Source organism: Antedon bifida, chromosome 5 (assembly GCF_963402885.1).
Source record: "Antedon bifida chromosome 5, ecAntBifi1.1, whole genome shotgun sequence".
NCBI lineage: Eukaryota > Metazoa > Echinodermata > Crinoidea > Comatulida > Antedonidae > Antedon > Antedon bifida.
The window spans coordinates 24,122,300-24,144,939 of record NC_136230.1 but is presented as its reverse complement, the minus strand read 5'-3'; the positions used below and the strand labels follow the sequence as shown (position 1 = coordinate 24,144,939).

The window sequence follows — 22,640 nt, the reverse complement described above, 5'->3', positions numbered from 1 at the left end:
TAGAGCATTCAATGGAAACTTACACCCTGTACTGTCTGAGAAAATCTGGACTCTAATTTTGCCAAGCTCTTTTCATCTGGTTCTTCGTAGAATAAATAAAACTATAATGTTTGTTAGTTTTGATGTCAAGATTTAAGTTCTAAGAAATATATTGATATTGTCATGTTTAAATTCAGATTGATGTGTAGAAAGATAGTTTGGTTTTCTTGTGATCAATTCAATACGTTCTTACAACTTTCTTCTCCCTAAAGTACGGTATCTCCTTTTGTCAGGTGAAAAGCGAAGCAGCTAGTTGGCTTGGTTTGGGAATTACAGATATCAATTTAAATTTTGATATGATTTTTTATGCCAACTTTGATTTATAAACATCAATGTTTATTGTTTAATGGTTTCATCCGAATGAAATATCAATTTATACTTGGTACAGGCATATTGTATTAATGTTTTTTTCACTTCAGTAAGTCATATGTCTTTAAGGCATGGAAGCTGTGATTTTTACAAACTCAAGGATAGATAAATAAAAGGACCCAAGTTTTTAGAAATTTTTAGCAGTAACCAAAAGGACCTAGGAAATTTGAAAATAACTAAGAGATTAACCGAGAAATGACTTCACAAATGGGAAGTGATATATTCAAATCAGAACAAAAAAACCCGACAACTTTTGTTTATGTCACGATAAGGGAAGTCATAAGACATTCTCGCTAACATTATTTTCCTCTTAAAACTGTAATCTTTTGTAATCTGTTTTTTTAATGGTTAATAAAATGGGTACCGAGGTAGTGATCGGTTATGAAGTAAATGACTAGCTGCTTTAAAGTGTTCATATGCAGCACAACATATACAGTATCACAAAAGCTTTTTGGGATGGTAAATAGGAGATGGGGTATTTACTAAAATATTAATCTATGCATACAAAATATCAATCTGAAATGAGCTTAACTTTCTTCATATCCAGTACTAATAAAATATGCTTTTAAATTTTACTTTTTAAGAATTTTGTTCTTTGTATAAGTTGGTCTTGAATGCTTTACGGTTTAAATGGTTCCAACTAAGCCGACCCTGTCATCTTTTGGGACGGGGGACGGGATGATACATGACTCAAGTAAAAACCGGTACTTTGAACATGACAATTTTTTTTTTTTTGATGGGCTTCTAAATGACTCAGCGACTAGACATTTTGATATGATATTATGCAGCTAATTGAATTAGATAGCTGTAAGTGTTCTACTGCATTTTCACGAGTTTTTTTGCAAAGTGACAGAAGTTTCAATTAGACAGTTACATTGGCAAAAATTGGTCCTAAAGGGTACCATTGTACATAAACTGATATGAACTAGTTTAACATTTGCTTTTCATATTGTAAGCAAAGGCAAAGTATGAAATTTAATCGAGGCCTAAAAAATTGGCTCACAATAGTTTTCATGGTGATGTGTCAGACAACAGGCCTGAAACTAAATTCTTTGGGTTGGCCCAATCAGACATCAGTTGTCTGTCTGTCATTTAAGGTATCACAAAATACTTATGATTAGGGTGGCTGGGATGGATGAGTTGTGTAAAAATGTCTGACTGACCTGGCGTTAGGAATAATCAGCATGCATCAATCCATTTTCTGCATAATATTATTAAGTATGCATTTGAACAAACTTTGTTTAATGTTTTATATATCTCTGACCAGGTAAATGTAAATGGAGGATGATGGTGATTGGACCATTATAGAGATTGAACTCTGAACATGTATATAGTTTACTGAAATTGATAGCTCTGAACATGTATTACACTATTTACTATTAAGTTCAAGTGGTTCCTTGGGCATCTTAGCTCAAGACTCCCTTGGCAATCAGATTTCTTTGAATGAGAAAAGGAACTGAAATATGTCTTTATATTTAATAGTGGCTAGCTAAAATTTATTGTATTTAAGAATACAGGTCATTATATCAAAATATCTTGGGTAAACAGAGTCACCATTCTTGATGTTTTATGTGAAAGATCATGATAGGTGGTGCAGAGGTTTATGTCTACCTCCATCAAAGTGCAAACCTCCTTTTTGTAAAAGTTTGTGAATTGTGAACAGGTGATTTAAAAATATGCAAATAAAAATGTCTTTAAAATATTTTTGGAATTTTCATAAACTCATAGTGTCAGTTAAATGACAAATATTTCCTGATTTAATTGTAATCATTGTCCATATTTTTTTTTAAAGTTTAACATTTTAATTTGTAAGTTTTGTAAGAATGTAGACATTTTCTACAGTATGGTTTGTAACTTTTTTTTTCTCTTCAAGAGTTTAACATTTTTATTTTATAAGTTGCTTTTTTAAATATGCAGAACTGTTCTATAAAATGAGTGTACATTTTGATAATGTCTGTATTAATGAAATAGCTACTGGTTCACACTACAGCATGTTCATTAAAGCTATATATTTGTAGTGTATTTTATGCTACTGTATGGAATCAAATGCTTAGTGTGAACCAGCCACAACATGGTACATCTTGTTATTGGATAAAAAGTAATGCAGAATAAAAAATGCTATTCTCCACCTACCATCATTGGTATCAGCTTCGATCTCGACATTCATAACGGCAGGAGAACCGATTCTTCCACCCATTGTGTTTGAGAGTTTAACCTGGAATATCTCTGCATCTTCATAGAGAGAGTCATCAATGATTCTAATACGGCAGAAAGCGAGGGCTTCACCAGATTCAAACATAACAAAGTTGGCGTTGTCATCAGCAACACGACTGATGTAGTCAGAGAAGGATGTCACAGGAGATGGTTCAGATCCAGTAGCAGTACCTAAGAAAATATTGGAAAGCTAGTGACATAGACATTTTTGAAAAAGACAAGTTGCACTATTTTAACTCTAAAAAAATAAATTGAAATTTGTAAACTGTAATTTAAAATGAATTCTTAATCATATACTGTTAAAAACTGGTAGATTTTGATGAATACTTATTAACTTGGTAACAAATAGGTTTAGAAATCAAATTTCCAAACTGGTTAATTAATCATTCTGTGGTGAGTTTTTAAAGGCTGTCTTGATTAGCAGGGCTTTTGAGGCACACAGAAGTTTTACAACTCAAATAAATAATTTATTGAATGGAATAAATAAATAAAATTTCTTTTTTAGAAAGTACATTTACAATAATTTATTTGTTTGTACAGTTTAAAACACTATTCATTGTTGTCTAGTACAAAATTATTTTAACATTTCAAAATAAATGACAAAATAGAAAATCAATCAATTTTGTTTTGGACATCTGGAGTTTTATTTGACCATCAGATCAAAGATTCCCCCTCTGTTAATGTCTGTTTAGGGACAACAACTAAAGAACCCAAATGCATGCATCATTTATAAAACTCAAATATAATTTCTCCAGTGGGGGAACTATGATGGAATTATGTCTGCATCCTGGTGGCATTTTTAAATTTATCAAAGTAAAGTCTATTCAAAGTCATCACTGGAGGGTAGCTTATTGATTTGGCTGACCAAAGATCAGATATGATATAGTATAATACTGATTGGATTTGCTTGTTGGTCATAGAGTTGGGGTTTCCCCAGAGATAGTCTACTTCAGCTGGTATACCAATGTTCATTTAGGAAACATGGAAAAGCCTACAATACAATTGAAATTTAAATCCACTTTGAGGACTATAATTTACAATGGAACATTTGGTGTAAACTTTACTCATGTTTAGGAACACATCATTCAATCCTTATAATATGGTACTTCTTTTTAAATAAACTAATTCTCATTGCACTTTTTAAAATTAAATCTAATTGTATTTTAAAAAGTTTAAAAGGGAACATGAAGCAATGTTTAAAGGGAACATTTTCCTCATATAAATTTTTAATCACTACCAGATATTTAAATATATATTAATTGTCAAATAATAAATTTTCATATATTTTAGATCGGATATTCATAAATGGTTCCAAACTTTAATTGTATACAAACAAACATTTCATTAATAGATATATTTGTGTGCTCTGCAGTAACCAGATATAGTAACCAGAATACAAATCTCACCAGATATTGTTGAGCACATAACCATCATTTCATCAGTAAGGTCTCCAGTTCGTCTTATTGGCACCAGGACTTCTCCAGCATCCTCAGTGACGGAAAATGTGGGAGGAATATCAATGTAAACAGTAGATTCTAAAAAGAAAATGAAATAAATGGTCAATTGGTCAATGGTTTGTTCAAGAGTTAAAGAAAAAAAACCAAATAATTTGTGGTAGACTTAACTTTTAAGTGATATATTCAATATATTACAATATATATAGTTGAAATATAAAAATAAATGTATTTACCATCTTCAGGATCAAGTATGTTGACTAAAGCAATTTCAGGGAACTCTAGTGCACCCATGACTGGATCGTGGAGTCGTACGCTGAACACTTCAGTTTCTTCGTACTTGTTATCATCGTAGATTTTGATTTTCATGAAGCCTTCTGTCTGTCCAGGGTTAAATTGCACTTGTTTGCCAACCTTACCATGATAATCTTCACCCTTGATGGCTTGTCCATCTACAGTTTCGATTCCTATAGACAGGAAATTAAAAAGAAAAAGTAATAGCAACTTCAAACTTGTTTTAGCTTGTTTGGAGAAGTTTGTGGTGTTTACAATGAAAATCTTCAAACTTTCAGATCTTGCTCCAAGAGGATATCATTATCACTTGTAGGACTACAAACTGTAATTTTACTGAGTTATTCTAAACATGGAGGAAATGTTCCAAACCTCTGCAAAATAGTTTGTCAAAAAAGGTGAATGGCATAACTTCTGTAAACTATAAGTTTGCTGAAGTTTGTCAACTGGTACACTGGCAAACAATTCATAGTCAGGTCAGGTTTGCAAATTTTATGTAGATGCACAATGTTCTTACAGTCAAGTTTTGACAGAGAAAAGCGACATCAAGAAGTGTGGTGCTACAATGTCTGGCACTGAAGCAAAGAGACCAAATGCAGATGGAGAACTACTGGTGGTCAACCTTTGCAGCGAAGGTGCACATAATGATGAATTGAATCTCATCAAAATATATCAAAATCTGGCATTCTAAAACATTCCAATATATGAATAAGTTCCTTACCAACAAATGATGTTTCACCAAGGTATCCTCTACGTTTGAGTTTCACGATTAGTTGACCTTCGGTTTCATTTACTTTGTAGTACTCGGATTCTAGGGAAATCCAAGCCCAGTTGAGACGGAATGGCTGATTGGACAGAGTGTTACCACCTGAAATTACATTAAGAAAATCTGGTTATACAACTTTGTTAAAATTATAAGTACAAATAACAAATCATACAATTATAAAAATGTAATAATATGGATGTAACTTCACTATAAGCCTACTAGGAGATTATAGAGGTTTTTGAGGTGGAAGCGTACAATACAATTTCATATTTTTTTACTCTTGCAATATAATAAAAGAACAATAAAAAAGTTTTGCTAAAAGCTACAAATATCTAAATATATCTATGTATTTTTTATTTCAAGGATTAACATGTACGAATGCATTCCTATATAGCTTTCCCTTGATTGAGAAACTGTGACTTCTCAAAATTTGTATTGTTATAACTTCCCTAGTATGTTATAATGTTACATTGTTTTCAGAGACATTATTCACGCGTTCCACACAGATATAAAATTCCAGAAGGAAATAGAAAAATCTGGAGCACATACAACGGACATGAGGTGATAACATTGACACCAATCCAAAGGATATTAAGATAGATATCAGGTACCTAGACAATGTCTTCCTGGAGCCAGTGGTTGTTGGCAGGAAACATTCAAATCCACAAAATATTTTGGGAATAAAAAATAGTGTCAGCAGCAGATTAAAAACTGTATGTCGCTTGGTGTGTTTTTAAAAAGTTATAATTATCAATTGACACCAGTGTCCAATTTTACCTTTAAATTTTGCCTCTAGCTCTTTAGTATAAAAGAAATCAAACATAAATAATATACCACTGTGTAAAATCCACGATCTGCTTTGGTGATCTTTTTGTACATTTGTATATTTTACTGATAGCTATTCTCTTCTAAGCTTATTATACTTTTTCCTATACTAAAAATCAATTCAACTAATACAATAAATAAATATTACTATTTCTATTGATATAGAATATTTCAACATGCCATAGTATCAAATTACAAGTGAAATACTTTATATATCACTGACCCTTGAAGAAAGGGGAAATCCAATGCTTTTAACCCATTTTGTGCTTAAAATGTCCTTTATTTGCCCTTTATATAACCTTTTAGATTGATATAGCAGTACCCTGAGAATTGGGACCTAAAATAGTGTCCCCTTATAGGGATTTACTTTGCATAGAGTTGGCTGCAAACAGGCATTTTCCCCTTGTTAGCTTGGCAGCAAAGTATCCCCTTGAGGGGAGGGGTTCTACTTATTATGTATTTATGAGAAAGGATATATGCAAAATTGAACAATTATTCTACCTATTAAATATATTATTTACAATAACGTTTTTTCTTATGTTTTATATAAAAAAAACGCATTTTATTTCTCTTGGCATGTGATCAAAAGACGGGTAGTGATTTCTGGTTGAAACGGAAACTGAGTCACTTTAGAAGTGTCACTTTTGCGATATCATAAATCATATGCTTCAGATATATTTGATTTTGAATTATTTTGCAAGCATTCATCATAGAGTGTCTACCCTAATGTCCGTAGTGTTGCAAGATTGTATTATTATCCGATGAAAATTAATAAAGTTACTCATCTTAAAAAGTGCAAACATAATTCAAGGTTTACCAAAAATTCAGTAGATAAAATGGGATATCGGAACCCTACAACAATAAAAAAAATAATCTAAGTGTATGTCCACACTAATAGTTAGCATTACTCATTATAGATACAAGTGTAGAATTTTGTTTATATTAGAAATTAGCTTAATTTCCTGATCATCTAATTGGTGGTCAACTTTGGTAGATTATACGATTTCCTCTGAAAGGCAAAGTTCAACAGAACTCACCAGCATAGATCATCTGATTTTGCAGAAAAAGCATAGGCAGTTTTATTTTTATACTTTATATATCTTATAGACTAAAAGTCAAAAATAATAAATCAATCTCCTTCTATGATTTCAAATCTAGTTTATAGCTAGGTAACAAAAACAAAGATAAATATCTAAAAAATCTGATACTCCTACCAAAAAGCGCAAAAAAATATCCCTTATTAACTAGGATCATGTGAACTAACATTGCGTTTATCATATTACTAATTAATTCATATGAGGAATTTTCCAATCTATCTTTATATACAGTATTCTTCGATTCTGCACCAGAAAGAGACATTGTATGTCAACACCTGGTGTGAAATTGATACAATAAAAGAAAGTAAAAGAAATAACAAGAGATATGCATTGGAAGTTCGTCCATTGAAACTTAAACAGAGGAGCCTTGTCAGGACTAAGTGCAAAATTCACAAACAACCCTTTTGTCGGTCTGTGTCAAATGTATTCTACATTTACACAATAATAGTTTCATTTATTTACCAACTAATAGTACTATGTTACTACCGTAAACAATTAATATCAATATATACAGTAGTAGAATAATATATTATGCCTGTAAAAGACGTATAAATATAATAGAACATCTTTTCCTATTGAGGGGATGGAACTTCCCTGCCATTCAGGGACCACCCTAGCCTAAAGTAAATTTTCTTCTTCCAAAATAAATTAATCATATACTGTTTTTAACTTTACAGTTTAACCTATGTAAGATTGTGAAAAAATAACTTATTAAAAGATCATGTGAACAAGAAAATACAGATTTTAGAAAGCTTTTGCCCTATAAAAATAACCTTTCTACTGACTGCAAAAAGTATGCCAATGTGTGAACTCAACAGACACCTTTTGCAACACTTATAAATCTAATTATTTATCACACTAACAATCATACTGCCACCTTTCATCCAACCTGAGCAGGATATAGTTACTGAACACAATATATTCATTGATATTTTGTTTTTATAGTATGTATCTATTTCTTCTACTAAAATTTAAGATTTTGTACAAGTGAAGCTAGACATCTTCAGGCTAAGATGCAAATGTAAACATTCAGTTGTGAAGGAGATCCCATTGGGTATAAGATCACAGTTGTGTTGACTCATTTTAGTGTAATGTTTGGGTGGGTTTTAAGTGCAAAGCTGTTGCTATCAATCAAATGTATTAATAGGTTTTAGAATAGGATTTATTCTATGTTGATAGTTATCAAATGTTTCAACACCTATGCTTTTACATTATAACTATGATGTACACCTCATATAACACCCGATAGGTTTTAGAGATACATAAAATGTAACTTGCACTATGATAGGTAATAAATACTTTTAACAGAGATTGTTATATTCAAGCTACACCATAATGTAACTATGATGGACTGTGCAATTAAACTCTGAGTGAGAAAAGAACATGGATTATGGAAACACAGCTACTAATGTGTCAAAGGAATGTTGTTCTTGTTAGACATTAATGGAAGATAATAGTGAATATAAGCATAGAGCAAATAAACATTGTGGTCTTTTATATATAAACAAAGTATACAACATTTATAAAAAACTTTCTTTCCTGAGCTCAATGTTGACAAGCTACAAATCAACTAAAACATTTGTTTATTATTACAGCATTACTTTAAAGCATAGTTTTAATGATTTATAGTGTTTTCAGAAATTATACCCATATTTAATTTTAATATGGTGAAAGAGTAAACATTAAAAAGAATCACTGGTTGTTTTTAGAGTTTTTATAATTCCACGCACAAATGGGAATTGTTATTATTAATTTTAGTTGACAATCTGTATACACAGCCAATTATAAAAGGGAGAAGATTTTATATCTCTCTGATTATAACAAAACAAGTGACTTTTAAGCCACTTAATCCCTAAAGCAAGACCAGTAGTGAAGATAGAATTTTATAGGATTAAGCATGGACATGGGATTAATAATAGGAAGCAAGTAAATAACCTTGGATGAAAGAAACTAAAGTAAGTTTAGGTTGGCCTATAGTTCAAGGAATTGCACTTTTAAATGTCTAAAAATATTAAATTACTATTCAACATACTAAACCATTGTAGAATTTAAAATTTCAATTTATTAATGATGGTAAAAATTAAGAAAGACATTGAATCACACAGAATATAATAATTACTATAATATTTCCAGATGCAATGATTAATTTCATCAACAATTCAATTTTTTCATTACATTTCACTCAAATATAGTCTTGATTTGATATTTTTTCATGGAAAATATGACTATAATTTCCTTTTCACATGCCGCTACAAATTATTTCAATATCATAAAGAAACAGGAAAATATATGTCAAGTGCCTTAGTTAAGATTATTCAATAGTTTCGGTTCACTTGTATTACAAGGTTCTATATAGTGAAATAAATAGATGATGATCTGGGACAACATGGTGACCTGCAAATAAGGAGTATAACATTGGTGTATAGCTAACTGAAACTGGCTAGTTCATGATAATATTAATCCCCTGTGTTTGTACATTGGCCATTTAAAAAATATCCCAGGCTACAGGATTATATCTGATAGTATAATATCTCACCCTTGTTTCATGAAAAAGTACTATTATCAGCTAGGGAAACATAAAAACATCAATTTCTATTTTGCCCACTGTGATTTAACCATGGTAACAATGATGGGAATAGAGAAAACCAGTTTAATTACAACACTAAACACAATATTCAAATCAAAACAGGTTTGAAATTTACACATAAACCAAGATGCTATATCTTTTTAATTTATGGGGCAAACATTTACAAAAGACATTTGTAGTACAGTACAAAGATATTGTAATGGAGTGGAAAAAATGACCAAAACAAATTTCCAAATGTAGGAATTTCAGAAGGTATATTTTCAAATTTATAAATAAAATAGTTTTGCACCAAAGGCTACTGTTTCATGCATTATAACTACAAACTTAAACATCCTAACAAATAAAAAGTACCAATATACATCAATAATGAGCTTAAACATTTTTATTTTTAATTGTTTAACTTGTTATTAAAACTTGAGAAGAGAAATCTTCCTATTGATATTCACATGTTGATCTATTTTTGCCTGTTTTTTTAATGGTATGGACTATTTTGATAAAACACATATATATGCCTATATTCAACAGGTAGATTAAACAAGCTTTTTACTGTGGTCAGAGGGGAATAGGAAATGATGTAAATAAAGATGTCAACAGACCACTTTAAAGGTAGCATGGACTTTTGAGGTAGTTTCTAGCACTTTTCCTTCAATGTCACTTTATTATTAACCCACCTGTTCCTTAGAAGCTTATTAACTGGCACAAAGGTCTTACAATTTATGTTCTAGTATTAACTCTTTAAATGGCCCATTTGCAAACTGTTTTGGTAACATTATTATGTAATTTTAAATACAAAATATTGAAATATGAAAGAATTAACTGATAATTTCATTCATTTTACAGGCTTTCTCCTGAGAACAAATTCCAGCATTGCACAAAATATTCTTATTTTTGTTATATTATGCTCATACTTCACAATTATAAGGATTGTTTTGTCTTCCTTCTTCAGGACTCAACAAAGTATACCATGATTAGGGGTTAGCCGTGTTAGTAAAACATATATTTTATCTTGTTCATTTCATGGTTAAGTGTCTCCCTATCCCAAAGAAGGAGCTCTACCACTATATTTTGATTTTTTTGCATACATTATTTAGTCCATTCTTTTTATCACAGCACAACGTTTTCTAAACTCTAAACTTTACCACATGTAGTATGCAAAGTCTACTAATTCAAACAACATGGTATATATTAAATTTTGCCAGATATTGCCAGACTAATTTGGTTCATTTGTTTATTTTATGTCAGCACCTGCAGAATGGAACTAACAACAAGCATGTATTGTGTTAGGGTCAATGTACATCTAATTTAGCAAAAAGTACAATAAAATTCAGTAAAGTAAGGAAACAGACTACTTTGATAGAAAATGGATGTTTTTACTAATCAACCAATTATGCACTGTTCCAATCCATTAAAAGGGGCCATTTGTAGTACAACCTTCAGTTAGCCTGTACTTTTTTGTCTAAATATACAAATTAGTAATAATGATATGGATGTTTTAGAACAGATAATTTGAAAGTGTCAAAATTTAAGTTTGAAAATCTTAATCATATGTCTAGAACACCATAATATTAAAATTAATCTTAAAATTTTACTGCCTTACTAATTATTATTTGTTCACTTATTACTGTTAATTAACCAGGGTTTACTTGTGGTATTTTACAATTTCCTCCTTTTTTTGACAAGGATAAACCTTTTCTCAGTAAACAACAGATGGTTTGTGTTGTTTTTATGAGTGGCAAACTTTTAACATCATCTATAACTGGTGCAACTCATAAATATCAAGTAGACCACCTTATGATATACAAATTTCATATCATTTGGGATTGTATATTATTATTAATATCATGTTGAAACATTTATACAATATTGTAATAACACTGACAAAAGGAAAACATTTCTGCAGGTTGATCTGGATTATGTCTCTTCTTAGATGTTGCTCTAATAAATGTTAGTACAGTATTTGACCCACTCGGTTACAAAGAGATTATTGTACCTAAACAGTTGCTCATACTTTTAATCAGAATCAGGACAGAGTGAAAAAAAAAACTTTATATCAATTTGTTTGCTGGAAAAAAGTATTTTCTGGTAAATTCTGTAAACCAATTGATCAATTGTTTATGTTTCAGATAAAATACAATGTTCTGAATCCTCTACTGTACTTTATACTTTTCACATTGATAACTCATGGGTCACCTGTCACCTCTGCTGGTAACTTCACACTTAGGATACACCAGACTATTATGACCTAACAGGATGGACTAGCAAAAATAAACATTTTATTCATCATCCCCAACAAACTAATTATGCTAAACTTTTAAATGAGTTTACTGTACTTCTATATTTTCAGTGAATGGTGACCAATGGTGAACCATTTTTACTGACCTTTTATGGACCATAATGTCCAGGAGGCTTGGTAGCAACTGTTGTGATGACCACTAATAATTTCTAGATTTAGATGAGTTTAGAACAGGTGAAATGAATAAATCAGGTACTTATACATTATCACCTTTTATTTTATGAGTATTCTATGTGCTTTGGGTCCACTTTGAACAGAATTTAACACATACAAATAAATAGAATTCCAAACATTCTACTTCTATGATTCTACATTGTATACCATTGAAGTATAGTCTATTCTACTATTCTATTGATCCCCAATACTAAATAAAGAAATTCCTCAAATTCAATTAATATGCCTGTATATCCTATATTGACTCCATGTGCTCTAATCCTAAAGTTTATCCTTCAACAAACTAAATAGTACCAAATTAAATCAAATCAAGAGTACAAATATTTACAATCATGATAAGTCTACTACCCCCCAGAGAACTTGAACAACTGATTGAAGTTTCCTAGACCAGGCAAATGGCTTCCGATTGGCTACAATTAAACAGTTTCTGGGGTCCACTTAAGTTGATCCTTATAATCAATTAAAGTTCTTATATCAGTGTGATGGATTGTGGGAAGAGATATACTGACCAGTTGGTTCAATTATTACTGATGTATGAAATGTAATGCATTAATTGTGAGATGGGCGGCAACATCCATCTTCAAATTCTTCCACCCAGCCAAGCTTATTGTAAGGCCTATCACCAAGCCTAAATCCAACAGATTACCCACTCAAGAACCTGTAGATAGCTGACTAAAATGTTTCAAACCACCCAAGTTTGAAAAACATATCAATATCCAGTAAATATGTATATTCAGCTATCTTGTTTGCTTTGCTATTTCTTTGTAGATCAAATAAGCCTTACATTAAAATAGTGAATAATATGTAATTCCATAGCCAACATTGCTAACATATAAAAGCCTTGAGGGAATTGTTTAAATAAGAAAAACATAAGAACACTTCTTTGAAAACATCCATCCTTTGCTAAAACCCTACCGAGTTTGTGAGTTGGTCATTATTTATAATGTTAAATAGGCCCCTGGATGATGATGTTCCGGAAATAAATTAATCAGTTTCCAATGACTAGATGTATTTTATTATCAATAATACAGCTTTAAGCTGAAAATATCTTTGTTGAAAGCATACTGTTTCTTGTTGGCTCCGATATGTGGGACAGTATCAATCATCGGACACATTTAAGATGAAGTTCACAGTCAACATAATTGACTGGTCTTTGTCCTCTAGACAAAAATGGAAGATTACATAGGATATGATATGCTCATTTGGGAATCTAGTTCTTGTAGGCCTATATAAAATATATATTTTTTACCTATGACCTATTAAGAATATTATACTAAAAGCCAGAAATGTACAAGAATCTTTCCAGAAAATGAATTGGTAAATGATGAAGGTCCCATATGTGTATACCATATTTTCCTCTTTCAAAAAGTAGGTCAGAATGTAAAAATAACATTTTTTCAAGGAACTCAGCTGCATAATAATTGAATGGAACATTGATGCAAACATTTAATCCTCAACTAGCATTCTATACTATGAAATACATTATAGATAAAAGAAAAATGTATCAAATGAGATAACCTAACTACATATACAAAAGGCTATCTAGATCAATAAGTTGTATCATGTAAAATGCTTGATGACACAGAAAATTTAAACTTGTGTAAATGGAGGCAAAGGTTAATCTCTAGGAACTAGCTCAAAGAATTATAGGTTCATAAATCAAGTCATCATCACTGTGATTAGGAAAAAGGATTGAGTGCTGAATATGGATGCTGCAAGCACAACCCCATTGACCCGACATGACCTGACACACTGTTAGCAAATAAACTTTTTAGATGAAGGCAGCCTATTTTAACATTGTCTGGATGCTTTGATAATAATAATAATGACATTGTACCATTGGAATTTGTAGAAACCATTATCCATCATTTGGAATGTCCTATGTATATAAAATAGATTAGGTATGTGCAAAGAAAATTATATAGAACAGTGTTTAGTAAAATATCCTGGATTTTGATTTAATGCTCCTATAGAAATCTAGATCTATCTACAAAAGAAGAAGCCTACTATGATCATCACTGAGAGACAACAATCCCTCCCTTTTTTTGTAAATAGTGTACTACGTTATATTTATATCATGTACATGAGAGAAAAGCACCACCTCTAAAGGAAATAAAAGGTGGTACAAACAGGTCTTGAACCCATGCTTTCTCATATGCCAGTCTGATGATTACTTTACCAATGTACCATAATCGCTCTTTAAAAAAGTCACATGATCCCAATGCCTTGTATTTATGGTAGTTAAATATTTAACATTTACAAAAAATGTCTAGCCTTCTATAATTGAACATTGCAAACTACATGACATACTATAACAATTATTTTCCCATTTATGTAAAGGCCAAACTATTTTAACATATCAGTTCAAATTAAAGAAGAAATTTTGATACGACACCTGCTATATTTTTATCATTCTGAAGTATTATAGCAAGTGCATCCAGATTCTATCTTCAATATAGTTTCCAAAAAATGCCTTTCTGCATTATTTTGTAAAAGTAATGTTAACAAAAACACAACACAAATAAATAACCAATTACAAAAAACATTGATAATACAGGTAGTATTTTATTCATAAATATAAGTGGAATTTTTTTTAAAGAATTAAGGACTTTATTCTCCTGGGAATGGTAAGGTGCATCTTACTGTCAAGGTTTTCAAGCATATTGAAGATTATGTATTATCCTGTAGATGTTTGTTTACAACAAAGCCTGAGCTATGTGACAAGTTCAGGCGGACATCTACCCTATGTGTGCCAAACCTCTTGACAGTAGCAATACTTAATCCTCCACTTCCCTAAGAAATTTTAAGATTTCCCCAAAAAATTGTAAGATTTCCTAAGGAAGATGTGAATAATTTGATCTGTTTATCTTTTAATGATGAGGAATTTGCAAATCTGTCATCTGCACACATTTCGCTTTTATTTTGGATGTACTAAAAAAACATACAATGCCCATTGAATTGTGGCAGATTAACTCCTTGTCTGAACACATATTGCTTGTGCTTTTTTGCAAATGTATTTTCATTTTTGGAATACTATCCAAACATATAAATAGAACATTTAACTTCTTTCTAGCTCAAAACAAACATTGTTTTAACAAATCTTTATTATTAATGTACATTTACATTTGTGAAGGCTATCACAACAAAAATACAATTATTGGAAGCATTTCAAACTGTAAATCTGCTTAACAACATTCTTGGTAACCTTAGTTTGACCTCATCTGTAAAGTTACATCCTGTCCTCATATGGTAAAGATATCAAAATGTCTTTTCTCCATTAGGCTAACTAATTATTTTACACCTAGTGTGCTAAAGCCTTTACTGTTGCCCTATTGAAGGTTGGTTGGTGCCTTAACCCAGTATTTTCCTATACCTGATAGACAAAAATCTAAGATCAATACAGTATTTGGAATGTTAATATCTCCCTCTAGAGTTCAAATTTTACACCAACAAAAACACATGGTATCTCTGGAATATGAAAGTCAGTAAAAATGTTAAAATGTCAATTTTTCAATAAGTTGATTAAACCAGTAGAGGAAATAATGATTAAAGCACTCCACCACATCTTGGGGAAATAGTATAAAAGAAAATGAAAGAGGTTTCTGTTTTTTTTGGGTGAACATTGAGGCAGTGGCTTAACGGCCATGAGCGCTCACTGGCTAAACCAAGGGCCCCAGATCTTAAAGGCATAATTATGAGCAGGCAATATAACTTCAGTATTGGAGGGTCCCTTAGGAAGAGTGCTAAATGATGGGACCACCTTTTCCCCTTTGTTATGCCACTGCATTGAGAGAGCAGAGAAATTTCCAATAAAAATTCCTATCCTTTAAAGTTATCTCAATTTTGAAAGAGTTTTATTATTTTTTTTATGATTCTATACCATTATTCATTAACCAGACAAAAGGTGACATGCTTGTGAAAACAAGCAATCACAGAATAACTATATTATTATATTAAGTATGTCACGGACTGAAATTCACACAATGTGTCTGTCTGCATCAAAGTAGATGACACCTATATAATAAATCTACGCCTGGGAATCAGGTCACTATTCTAAGGGAAAAAAGAACTTCTATAATAATCCAAAATAAAAAATGGTTGTAAAAGAGGAATATATATGAAAGAGGATAATTAATATACTCAATTTAAACAAATCACAAATACATTTAATAGAACTCTTTGATTTGCGAAGAATTTTATGGATTAACATTAATTCCATTTCAGATATAGCTATTTTAAGTATAACATGCTTAGTGTATACTAATTAAGCTTGGTTCCCACTATGACGTAACACAAGTGTGTTGACTAATGATTAATAATTCATTGCATGTGATTGGTCAACTAACTTACGTTGCGTTACGTCCTAGTGTTGCGTCTCTAGTGGGAACCAAGCATTACCAAACTTGCTGTACTCTTTGCTTTTCTCCTTTGTACTCTTTCGCACATTTTCAAAATTATTTGTTTATCTTTTTAGAGAATTTGAATTGCATTATTACTTGTACATGTGTTTTGTATTTAGGAAGATAACCTTACAATTATCAATTTGAATTTATAATTACATGTTTTCAATCTGTTCAAAAAGAAATTAAAATGGGGAATGACATAGATGGCATTATCAATTTTGTAAAAGTTACTTTTAAGTTTGTTTCATGTCTACTGCTAGTAACAGTATGCAAAACAGACAATAGGAAAACAAAATCAACTGATATAATAGCAAGAGTGTAGTCTTACTGCTGTTAAAAAGAATCAAAATATACATTTCATAAATCAATAGGCCAGGTTTAATATTACTTAATTTCCTACAGTTGTGCCATAATTATTTGTTTCCTCCACATAAACCATCTGAAGGCAGACAGGAAATTAAAGAAGAAGAAGCAACACACTTCCTAAACAAATAATGTTATCCTGTGATAGTTGACACAATGTTAATATCAGTCGGCTTTGTATTTTTTGTCATGGTCTTACATAATGCAATTGTGGACGGTTAGTCATTCCATTAAAGGAGCAGCACGATAGCATGGAGGAAGAAAAAGATACTTTTTTTCCTACCATGGATATACATCTCATTGCGATCAGGCCTAGCAATTTGACTACACTCAAAATATGTGTAAAAAAGTGCGAAATCTCACAGATAAACAAATAGGACATAGCTTTATATTCACTTTCAATTACTTCTGGTAGATAATCATATATGAAGCTACAAATTGTAGATTGGGTGTGAATAAAATACCTACTTGTTACTGATTGGCTAAGGCGTGTTACCTTTAACCCTATTAAGCATCATGTCAAAAGTGTCATAGCAAAATTGAAAAATTTGATAAAATTTCGATCACTGAGAATATTAAACCAGAAATACAAATGCAATGTCTGTCAGAATATGATATTTATTAATCTTGATCAAAAATGTTTACAGTAAATGTACAAAAATACAGTACAGTATCTTTATTTCAATAACATTTATCCCTTTCAAATTGACTTTCAATTTTCAGCCCTTGCTTTCTAAAATAGTTAGTAACATCAAATACACCAGTCAATTGATAAAATGATGCAACCCAACTGTGTAACCAATAGCAACTCAATAGCCAATAAGAAAGCAATGTTGGATGCAAATTAACCTCTCAGGGAATCAGAGTAATAAGCAATTGAAAGATGATCTATTGAAGACAAGATACCACTGAGCCAGACTGAGTTCTTATCAATACTAATAATTGTAACAAATTAGCTCAATTGATAATACAACTTTGTATCTAATTTAAAAAGGTAAAGGTTTGCCTAGCAAATATAAATACCCACACATAAGTATTCATAACAAATAATCAAAGAAATGAAATATGCAGGATTCGATTGACCATCACCATTCCCACTTATAATACCCTTAAATTAAAAACTCTCTTTATCTTAATTAAATACCACTTATATGTATTGACTTAAGTGAAATACTTAGTATTTAAGAGGGATATCTCAATAGTGTGATTGATGAATACAGTCACAGTTTCTCTTCCAAAATCAATTTTAATTTCATGCAATATCCAGGTGAAATATGGCTCATATGCAAAATAGGGAATTTTCTCCCAAATTCCCAAACTAACTGTATCCTACTGGAAATATGAGTACTGCACTTTTGGGTCATCATTTTCAAATGAAAGTTGTTGTCCACCTAAACATTGGACAAGAGAAGCCCTTGGTCAATTTATAGGACCAGCCAGAGGTGCTCCTGGCTTAGTTTCATCCATCATTCAGATAAATGCAAAACTAATTGACATTGTCGTTAGCGACAGAAGTCGGCCATAATAATTGTGCAATATTCATACTTTATCTATTACTAAATTACCATCATACTTTTTTTCTTTGATAAGATACTTGACATGCCAATATCATCATGTTACTTGTAAACATATCTTGCATGTAATACATGACTCTGTTTCTGTTTACACTGCCATTTAATCAGGTCTAGATATTAAACAATTTTAAATATGGTAGGTCGAGTCGAATGGCCGAGCAAAGTCATAATATCAGCACAGGTTCAAGTCTCTTCTCGACCATAGTCCCGTACAGTATATGTTTGAATATACAAAAAGGAAATTCCAAAACTCAAATATAAAATCATCAAACTACTTCTTTATGTTAGTAATTACTTCTTCCTTCCACATTGGTGGTCATCAAAACTTTAGAATACTCAGATTTTCTTTTAAATTATAAAAAGGCCATGGTTAAATTTATTATGTCATTATTGCACTAATTTAGCGCCAAGGCGTTTTACTTTCTCTGCAATTTATGTTACCTTGGAAAACAAATGAATAACATGAATTGTTAATTATATAATTCTTTTTTTTTTATGATACAAAATACAGAAATATCTATAAATAATTATTACTAACAACTTTGAAATAGCTTTGCATCAGGGAGCTAATTAGTCAGATGTTTTTGCCCTACTGTGTAATGAGATTGAAACCTACAACCTCCAAATTACTAGTCCGACGTTTATACCTCTAGATAACATAGCTAGACTTATAGCATCTTCAGGCATAAGAGCTGACATAAATCTTCACATTAATTAAAAAAATCATAATCCTATTATGTTATAAAATTAATAATATAACAGCAACCGATATAAACTTGACGGATCAATCACCAATCAATCAATATATCTATATCTTGGTAAATCACAATCTTCTCTTTTAATCGTTATGTTCACTATTTGTCTTTAAAAACTTGTTCACTTAATGGCGCCTACTTTACAGCTTCCCTGGAACAATATAGCTGAGAAAATTTAATATAACAAAAACCTTGAGGCATGAACTCTACTCAAAAGCTAATTTCTATCCAACACTGATTCGAGTAATCGGACAAGGTGTCTGTCGGGTTAAATATCTACTCAAGATATTATTTTATCACAACAAACTGTAGATACAAACAAATTCGAAACAGAAATACTAGAGTTTTAGATATCCTCTGAGAGAAACTTTAGACTATAGCTATTGGGAAAAAATTACAAAAACAAGGTATACAGGTATTTGATATTAAAAGGCACTTGAACCAGAACGCATTAAAGCCTTGTTCGCACTGGAGTTGAAAAATGTCAAAAATTGACCATTGTTCGCACTTGAATATTTTCACACAGTTAGTTTTACCATGGTTTTACCAAAATTTACCGTGATGTTAAAGACAACGATTGACTCACATGGTGAATGTCATAGGTTAACCCAAGTTGCATGTTCAGATTGAACATTTTAGCCAATGTGGTTAGTTTAGTCCATACCAAATTGGGTACTTACAATGGTGAATGCTTTCTGTAGGTTTGAGTCACAAAATATTTATTTGATTTACTGAATCGGTATATACAATTAAATTAAACAATTATTTAGTAAAATAATGACGAATGTGCAAATGGTTCATTCACGCCCTAAAGTATGGAAGTACACAAATCCCTGATATGGTAGATTAAAATCCGGAAATCAGTATAGATCGCTTGTCGCCTTCATGAATCATTAATCTGTTTGTGGTGGGGGAAAAAATGCTCATCCTTCCTCCAAAAGAAATCTTTAAAAAGAACGACCTTCGCCGACAAACAAAGTGACGTTGTCATCACTTGAGTCATAATTACAAAAAAACAGAACCTTCAAAAAACCTCAATAATTCTTAAAATTAAAAAAAAACAAACCACAATTAATATTAATAGTTGTACAAACTATAAATTGTTACAAATTGCAATTTCCATTTGAGTCATAAGTCTATCATTAAGTGTGAATACTATTGTTTTGTAAAATGTATTTTTTATTTATGTACTAGACTACTATAGACTGTTTATGTCTGAAGTATAAATATTACAATGTTTTGTTGTCTTCAAAAATGTTTTTTTTAATCAATCAAATCTTTATTGTATAAGTATATCAGGTATCAATAATATCTATGTTACCATCTTGTTGGTTGCATATACCATGGAGAATTGTCTGTTGTTTTAAAAGAAATTGCATTTTGTAACTGTAGCAATAAACAACAACATCATTGATTGGATAGTGTGGGAATTAATAGTGCCACAATGGTCAGTGTTATGTTCTATGTCTTGACCATCTGCCCGAATGACCAGAGGCAGCATACATTTTTATAGGATGATATAACAGTCACCAACTCTAGCTACAGGGCCAGGCCAGTTTTTTGGGAGTGAATTCCCTTGTTACAATTTTATGAATAATCTATTAGTGTTGTAATTTATAACTCCATGGTTTAGTTATTCACCTGTTTTAGGAATGTTAATGGTATTGATATTAATACAGATTTAATTTTTATTAATTTGGTAATGATAAAATAACCAACCAGCATTGCTACTGTGATCAATGGAGTAAAGAAGTTATATATATGTTGAGCTACAGAATTTTGAAACAAATCCTCCTAATATCTAAAGTATAAGATATGTTTCACTGCATTTTTATTCACCTAATTGATATTGAATGAAGTCAATCAATACACTGTACCTGTTATGTGTCAAATTGTTGCACCTTTACAGAACTACAAAACGCTTTATTATAATTTTAAGTGTAACATTCTAACGCTCAACACGCTCGGTTAGTGGTGTATAATAAATTCCGGGCAAGCAGAGTTCACAATATTATCCTAAAAGTTTGAGTAGTTTGATTGTTTATTCTACTTGTTCACTGTATCATAACAACAGTAAACTATAGCTTAAGTATATAATAATTGAAACTCACAATCAAAGCCTTGAAAGGTGTAAGGCTATTGTTAAAAATTAAATATTATATTTATTGTGATAAATGCTCCGTCAAGCTCAACAATAATTTACTGATTTTGTCACTATACAAGACTTACTTTCAGAAACAATTTATTATTATGATACAGTAGAACCCCTACTTTGGGACACACCTATTTATTGACAGCTCTATAGGGGACAGTTTGCTTTTAAACAAATGATGGGAATATATGTTTTAACACTACTTGCCAATCTCTATTCAGAAGACAGAGGACACTGAAAGTGTCCCTTAAAGGAAAGGAACACCCTGGGCTAAATGTGCCACTGTGCTTATAGATAAATGTAATAAAAACACGATTACAATGGTTCAAGGTACAATAGTAAGCAATTTAGTTAAAAAATAGACTTTTAAACGACAACATATCGGAAATTGAACAGCGCCATTTTGACAGGTTAAGAGCAATTATGTGACGTCAGATTAGGTGGACGCATTCAAGCAAATCCAAGCATCCATCGTCTTAGTACAGTATTTCAATATGGAAGTGCGGGATATAACCATAAATAAAATCAATTAAATAGCCTAACATACTTAATATTTTCGGAGTATGGCTTGGAGTTTTTATAATTCAGAAAATTTGGAACCAGAATATATAGAAAGGGAGTTAGTTTTGCATCGTGCTGATGAGGAAAAAAGAACATTCTCGAGCATAACACGCCGTCGAAGAATGGTGTACTTGCGGCCAGTGTATCTGTACTGTATGCCTTACACTAGGCCTAGAACTCGTGTTGAACAAAAATAAAGTAGACACTGCATCGTCAACCAACAGCCTCCGTTTGGAAGGTTTGTCAGTTAATTCCCCTACCAAATCCCGTTTGAAACAGCTAAGCAATAAAAGTAACAATAGATTAACAATAGCTGAAAGATTTACGAATTGGCTTGCAGAAGAAAAGATCGATCGAAGGTTTGTTTACCAAGTCAGCGCATGCTCATACCGTGTCATCGCCGTCCTGCATGACCGCATGTCGCGTTATTAGCCAATCATATTAGCGTATTCGCTTAGCCAATAGAAGCGCCGAATGCAACCGCGAATCTTAAAATGTTCGTCGGCCGTATCTGACGTCACAAACAGGCTGCCATGAGCACAAGATGGCGATTTTCAAATGTCTTGAAAACAGCTTTAAAATCCTGTTTACTAGAAAACTACAAATCCGATTTAAACATAAATTGTTCTGAATATTAAGTTGGTAGGGTTACTTTTATAATAGTTAGGTAAAATATTAGGTTGTTCCTTTCCTTTAATAGAGGATCTACTTTGTATGTATAGA

The 22,640-nt window shown here is 31.4% G+C and overlaps 1 protein-coding gene across 1 annotated transcript in view; it reads right to left on the bottom strand.

Annotated features, from left to right (window-relative positions):
• LOC144842969 (extracellular matrix protein 3-like) overlaps positions 1-22,640 on the bottom strand; it is a 77,686-nt gene that overhangs the window by 23,443 nt on the left and 31,603 nt on the right. Inside the window, exons 3-6 of the mRNA XM_078699603.1 lie at positions 5,089-5,235; positions 4,313-4,543; positions 4,029-4,157; positions 2,542-2,793 (exon numbers count right to left, since the gene is read on the bottom strand). Of these exons, the coding sequence (XP_078555729.1) occupies positions 2,542-2,793; positions 4,029-4,157; positions 4,313-4,543; positions 5,089-5,235 (759 nt within the window). The remainder of the gene's footprint in view (positions 1-2,541; positions 2,794-4,028; positions 4,158-4,312; positions 4,544-5,088; positions 5,236-22,640) is intronic.